The sequence below is a fragment of the Hemiscyllium ocellatum genome, chromosome 21, assembly GCF_020745735.1.
Source record: "Hemiscyllium ocellatum isolate sHemOce1 chromosome 21, sHemOce1.pat.X.cur, whole genome shotgun sequence".
Classification (NCBI taxonomy): Eukaryota; Metazoa; Chordata; class Chondrichthyes; order Orectolobiformes; family Hemiscylliidae; genus Hemiscyllium; species Hemiscyllium ocellatum.
This window is the reverse complement of record NC_083421.1, coordinates 43,780,455-43,787,908: the sequence shown is the minus strand read 5'-3', so window position 1 is coordinate 43,787,908 and position 7,454 is coordinate 43,780,455. Positions and strand designations below refer to the sequence as shown.

General features: G+C 38.5%; 1 protein-coding gene across 4 annotated transcripts in view; it reads right to left on the bottom strand.

Moving 5' to 3' along the window:
- Positions 1–863: 863 nt before the first annotated feature.
- LOC132825685 (LIM/homeobox protein Lhx2) overlaps positions 864–7,454 on the bottom strand; it is a 28,692-nt gene continuing 22,101 nt past the window's right edge. For 3 of the 4 annotated variants that reach the window (XM_060841068.1, XM_060841069.1, XM_060841071.1), the window contains one exon: positions 864–1,154. In XM_060841068.1, coding sequence (XP_060697051.1) covers positions 864–1,154 — 291 coding nt within the window. The remainder of the gene's footprint in view (positions 1,155–7,454) is intronic. The other variant, XM_060841070.1, reaches the window with a different exon arrangement.

Here is a 7,454-nt window from a genome sequence, read left to right as displayed (position 1 = left end):
ACCCCGAGACAGCTATGGGCTCATTAAAGAGGCTTTTCATGTCATTGAAAGCATTGCGGTCTGCTATGTTAGCTAAACTGGGCACCCTGTAGTATTTTAAAGTTATTTAACAATCTCCAGACATGAATGCATTAAATAATGCAAAACAAATGTACATGGGACAAAAGCTTAACATCAAAAGGAAATGACTGAAGGTTTGATTTTGAAACAGCCCAATAAAATCAAATGCTACCTTTCCAAGCAACAGTTAAATACCCCTGAATTTGCAGTGATCACCAAAATATAACATTTACCCCAAATGAATTCAAAGGTGATATGACACACTGCAACCCTTCCTAGCTTTCAGCCTCAAATAGCAATCCTTCAATATTCAGAATATTCTTTTCTTTTCACACATTAGCACAACCTTATTGATACTGACCTTTTACTTTGACATTCTAAAAAGGTTTCTGAACCTTCAATGTAGCAGAAAGACAACTGGTAAGAATCAACCCCATAAATCTGAATTGAATGCAGATGCAGTCCATTGTGTGTTTATAAGACAATGTATAAGGCACATGACAGTCTTTGAAAACTTAGGAGTACACATAATTCCTAGCCAACTTTATTGAATGGTTCAGATTTTGATCTCATTCCCTTGTTCAGTCCACAAAATTGTACAGTTACACAAAAGGGCATCGAAGTTAACTCTGCAAAAGTTCTCCGCAGCTTGTAAACTTTTTTTTTCCAGAACATTGACTTGTCTCAGTTTTCAGTACAGATCCATAGTGCTGTTAGTCAGTTGTACAAAGCATCTAATAAAAATACAGTTATAATTAAACTAAGAATTTCCTCTTCTCCATAGGAATCATGTAAAAGAGTTCTCAGAAAAGGTTTGTGAGAGTAGTTTGTGTAGGGCTTCGGGATTCGTGGGCCTCGAGGCTACCAGGCACAGACGTCAAAACTGACGTCACGGTTGGCATAGAAGGGTTAGTCAAGTCAGTTAAAGTAGTAGAAGTGCTTGAAGGACTAAGAGAGGCGTTGGAAATTTCTGATGCTGGGCCAGACGGCGTTGCTGCTTGAAGTACTGTGCCATCAGATGCTTTATCAACCCCTGCATTTTCCTGCCGTAATAGATTCCTTCTGAATTTTGCTCTTGCATTTTGGAACCAAACCTGCAAACCAATTTGATGTAATATTGTACCAGTTTTGAACCCAAAGAGATTTTAAATTACGTAAAACAATCGCAACAGAAAATATATTGTACCTGTCACATACTAAATAAATACTATCGTTCTGAAGATTCTAATCTGCAATATTAAATTTTGAAATTCTACCACCTTTTTTAAATTAACTTCTAATTTCTTGCTTTTTTTGCAAGGACAGCAAATTAAGGCACATTCTGAAAATGCATTGATATAACTGTGCAAAGGAGAACAGCAAATCAGAATCTGTGAAGGGGATTCTTCATTGTCAAGAATCTATTTAAAGGAATTGAACAATTATAGGGGTCACTCAGTGATTACAAAGTGTGCCAAGAAAATTTAAATCTTTCACATTAAAAAAGCAGCACCAGACACTACTATGACACTTTTATTTCTAGAATATGCATCTCTTTAAGTTCATTACTCTGTTATAAATCAAAGCGTCACAAAATTATATCAAAATCATGTCTACTCTCAGCATTTTTCTCGACAATTTTGGTCTCATAGCTATGTTGACCTACTTCTTCCATACCTACAGTATTTAACTCACTTCACTTACCACTAAAACCTTAAGTTTCTAGGGTAATGATAAGTAAAAATTGAAGATTCTCTTCCTGGGCTTTAATTTAAAATTTAATATTAATTTCTGTTTAAACAGTGTTACTTAGATAAAAGCTGAAGGAAAATAGCTGAACTAACTTCAAAATAAGAGCCTGTATTGTTATTGACGTCCTATTGAAGGGGTTCTTCACAAAAGATATTTTTAATCTTTAATGTGATAAATTTAAGTGATAAATTATACCATTATCTCCTATATGATTAAAGAAAGTTCTGTCTGCATAGACGTTGGTTGTTGAATCCAATGATAAATAATAACAGTGACCTCATAATTCTCTGCCATAAGTAAAATACGTAACCTATTGTCCTTTTCAATAAATAAATGCAATGGGCACAGCATTTCAATCACCAGAAGCCTGACTTGGAATTATCACTTGATTCTAAGCATGTAAAACACATACTAATTATACCTTCATGCCAAATTAATATGAGTAATATGCCTAATAAATTAATATTAAATGTTGAAGAGTTGGGCCCGAGAGCATTTCTTGATGAATATGTCTCAAGGTAAACAAAAATAGTTAAATCTAAATGTTGCAGTACGTTCTGATATTGTGAACTGGGGGCATTTTCAAAATTGACATCACAAAAGTTTCATCTACAGTGTATTTTCCAAGCAGAGAGGGGACAGTGATACGATACATCCTCCAACATTGACACAAGAACCACTGAACAACCCCTTTAACAGACAACTCCCTAAGTTAGTACTGGTTTACTACCCTAGCATTTGAGCACTGTAATTACAATGATACAGATCAATTTAAACTTCACAACACACACAAACACATAAGCATGCAAGTCAAATAAAGGAGGTTAAATTCTGTGATTTTCAGGCAACCCATTTCAAATCAAGAAAAAGGATGTGTGTGTGAGTATGTGTACATGGGGCTTCACATATTAAAACAACCCTTGAAGTTGTGTCTGGTTCTATTACTCCAGTGTTTGAAGCTAGTAAACTTCTAATCAGTTTAAAGAACTCTGAAATTATTACAGTTGTAACAGCAGCATATCGGGTGTCAGTGAGATCCTACAAACAATACTTCCTCATGGTTAACAGCAGGGTAGTATCTGCCTACAATGTTTGTTTCTCCAAAAATCTGCAACAACTTTTGTCAGCAGTATTGCTGAACAATTATTTTCCACTCTGGGGAAAGCATGTCACCAAATTAGCCATTTCACTTAAGTAGAGAAAAAACTAGCAGATACTCCAAATTTCAGAATTGCATTGGTTTAACTTTTTAAAAATATCTTTGAATACAAATAGAAAAGTGTTGGTCAAATATGAACACAATTGTTTAAGATGTCCTTGTCTGATCTTTTACTGTATAGCTGGATGAAGAGGGATCAAAAAAGGATTTATTTTATTATAGGCACTGGATTTAATTTATTTTCTGAAAGAAGATACCTGTACTCCTCAGATATCATTTTTAGCACAGTCATTTTTTCCCTAGGGTGATTGAAGTACCAGCAATTTTTTAAAAAAGCTCTCAGAGAAAGAAAGTCAACAAGCAAAACTACTTTTCTATTCTATTGTGTTGATGTAACAGGTCAGGAGAAAGAATAGTTAGGTGAATAACAGTCAGCAAAGGGGTCGGTGTAACATTAACAGAAGAGATTGTGAAAATAGAAAAAGAGGTAAAGCTTGTTATAGAGAGTGCAAAATATAAAACAGCCATCACTGTCATGTACTGCACCAGCACATCATTAAGATGGAACAAGGGTTTCAAAACAGTGGAGCAGGATTTGGGAACATTTTGTTGATTTATATTTTGAATTCCTCTGCCTCCTACCCTGTCCCATAAAATCCAAAAATATTTGTTGAATGGAACTATCCATTTGTGACTTGGAAATAGCTTAAACTTTAAATCTAAATTCTAACGTTCACCTTTTAAGGATTGGTTCCATGTATTTTGAATATTTCACAGCTGAAACAAAATACTAGTCAGTATTGCAGAAAAAGATACATTTTGTTGAAACTTTTACTCTTGTACACATCAGGACTTTCACGAGGCATACCAATGCAGAGGAAAAACAACATTCTATACTGTATAAAAGGACTGGTTAACCTTTTCACACAGGGGAGCACAGTACACTTTATCTTTTCCTTTAGATCAGGTGAACAAATTTCAGGCAGCAAAGGGCTGCTACATCAGTGAACATGAACTTCATCAAAAACATTCGAAAGTAATAATTTGAAAATTAAAATAAGTAACAGAAATTGGCTTTAAAAATGCCAAGCAGCAAGGCTTAATAATAAAGCCATTTTTTTACTTTGTTGGTTAAGAAGCAGAACAAGAGAAAAAAAAGATGAGCCCAGAGAGAGAGAGAGAGAGAGAATGTTGGGAAGACAAAGGAATAGATGATACATATGGATGATAATAGAATAATGTAGGTTAGATGGGCTTCAGATTGTTTTCACAGGTTGGTGCAACATCAAGGGTCGACATCCATGGGTAAAGATCAGCCTGGGGGAATGAATAGCTACGAATGGAGCCATTAATGGCTGACAATAGGATATATGTGGTAGCAGCGCATGTGTTGACCTTCAGCACAGGGTTTCTTCACTCCCCACATATCCCTCTCTCTCTGTTTCTCTCACCACCTTCTCTCTTGCTCCCATCGCCACCCCACTCTCCAACCTCTATTTTATACCCTTTGGCCCTCTGTCTAAACCCTCTCACTCTGTCTGTCTTTAGTCGAAAGAAAATAATCCAGTGGGCTCTGCACTCCAAAAATTTCCACCAGCACCACTATCCCACTAGGAAATGTTTTGCATAGAAGTAAATGTGTCCATGGTTTTCTATTCTAGACAGACTTGCAATTTGGCAAAAGGCCATTTTTTTAAAGAAATGAAATGAAAGGAAGAATGTTGGAGTGACCAGACAGCCTGACTATGGTTCCAAAACCGTTACAGTCCTACTTGTTGTTCCACCATGCCAACCGACTCCCATTGCAATCACCTCATGGTGCAATCTTTATCTCCTCCTCTCCTTCCCTAGGCCAGAGTCTCTCTCCTGTTTCCAGACCCAATCTACAGGCTCATCACAGCAGCTCCACATCCCAGGCTGTTCAGTGCTTCTCTAATCACAGGAGATAAGAGCCATTGATTGGAGGAGGTGCTCCTTGTAATTTGCTTTTCATTCGGGTCTTGTGGGACATTACACATGACTGGCCAGAACAGCATTTATTGCCTGTCCTGGTTGCCCTTGAGTGGTGCTGGGGGGTGAGCTGCCTTCTTGAACAACGTGGAGTCCGTATGCTGTAGGTAGACACTAGGGAGGGAATTTCAGGACTTTGACCCAGTGACAGTGAAGAAATGACAATATATTTCCAAGACAGGATGGTGAGTGGCTTGAAGGGGAACTCACAGCTGGTGGTGTACTCGTGTATCTGCTGTTCTTGTCCTCAGAGGATGGCATGATGGCTCAGTGTTTAGCACTGCTGCCTCATGGTGCCAGGGATCCCCAGGTTCAATTCCACCCTCCAACAACTGTCTAGAGTTTGCACATTCTCCCTGTGCTTGCGTAGGTTTCCTCTGGGTACTCCGGTTTCCTCCGACAGTTCAAAGATGTGCAGGGTAGGTGAATGTGCCATGCTAGATTACGCATAGTGTCCAGTGATGTGCAGGCTAAGTGGATTAGTCATGGGAAATGCAGGGTTACAGGGATAGGGTTGGGGTGTGGATCTGGGTGAGATGCTCTTCTGAGAGTTGGTGTGAACTCAATGAGCCAAATGGCCTGCTTACACACTGCAGGAATTTTATGATTCTAGATGGAAGTGCTTGGGAGTTTGGAAGGTGCTGACTAAAGGGCTTTGCCGAATTTCTGGAGTGAATCTTGTGGATAGTCACACTGCTGCTCCTGACAATCGGTGAGGGAGGGAGGAGATGTTTGTGGATGTGGAGCCAATCAAGCGAGCTGCTTTGGCCTGGGTGGTGTCAAGCTTCTTGAGTGTTGTTGGAGCTGCACTCATCCAGGCAAGTGGGGAGTATGCTATCACTTGTGCCTTGTATGTGGTGAACAGGCTTTGGGGAGTTAGGTGGTATGTTACTTGCCACAGTATTCCTAGCCTCTGATCTGTTCTTGTAGCCACTTTATTTATATGGGGATTCCAGTTAAATTAAATGTAAATCCATCTACCAATAAAGCAGGTATGTACCCCATATACCATAGCTTGGGCACTCTAATACAAAGTGAGTGCTGATTTTTTTTTGGCAAGTGTATTATCATTGGTAGGTACATTGCCATGAAGAATGCACCAGTTAGACAATAACTGACAGTTAATTGCCAAGTTTTGTTTCAACTTAAAGTAAGCAGGTTGACACTGATTGATCAAGGCATGACCCTGAGGAATGAACCAAAGAATAGCTGTGTTTCACTTTGTGAAGCTGAAAAAAGGTCTACACACTCTTTTTATCTCAAAGGACAGGAATCTGTCCATGAATACACTCTGGTTATTGATATTTTAGTGCCAATGGGATGTTCAATGTATGGATTATACATGCCAAAGACTGGCATGAATCCTATCAAACAGTTCAGTAGGTGAGATACCTATGTATACCTCTAACCTGCACTTGCAAAAATTATAATACAGTGTTCAATATTAGATGTCATTCTGAAGTTGATCAAAAAAGTGAAGAATAATACCAAGTGTGCTCATAATTACATTGATGACTAACTTAAGACTATCACTTGGGCTCACAGTCTGGCCAAGTTGTGTACTTGAGGCTATCTGTATTAATACACAAGGCCTTGTTCTTAGCTGATAAAGAGAACATGTACGTGCTTTGCACTTCTTTCAACATAATGAAATAATGGACAACTGTTCTCTGGTTCACTCCCCAGGGCAATTCATTAGCTAGAGTCAACCCACATGGTTCAAATATAAACAAGGCTTGTCAGCCATCTCCAGTAGCAACAGCTCTATTATTCAAGTCAACATGCCTACCAATCAGAACTCTCTTCTCATACAGAATAAAATACAGCTCTTCCTCCACGGTGGAATTCTTGTGAATAGCCTGATGAGTTCAAGATGAAAAGTTTCAGCAAAATGCATATTTTTGCAGCAATATTCAAGTTCTTTACTACCCAACAACTATCTGTAAAATAATAAGGATTGGCAATTTCTTCTTGTGTATTGTATCATGATGCTTACCAGTTTCCATTACAAATGGAAACATTACCTGCCTACACATTCCTAGTCTTCCCTTCCCTATAGGAACGATCACCCTGCACTTACACTGGAATGGGATGTTCCAAAACAAGCCCTGCCTTGAGCAGAGAGTTTGTAAACAATGGCAAAGATCCATATGCCAAGTTTTTCAAACCAAACTGGATTTTACTTTGAGCAGCTACAAGGAAATTGAAATTCTGGATGGGAATTCAAATACTTAATCCAGGCGGATTTAAGTCAGCTACATTGATTCTGTCCCAGGTAAACAGCAAAGATAGCATAAAGCAAGGGCTGACTCTGGGATCTTGCTATCTGATCCATTTGGTCAGTTCAATCTTTTCTTCCCCTGTGGAAGACTAAAAGGCTAAACAAGCAGTTTGACCCAACCACCAGCCACAACCCTTTCATCTCCTGCTTTCCAATTTACAGACCCACACTTTAATGGTATATGTTACGTCAAACGCCAACTCTTACATGTAC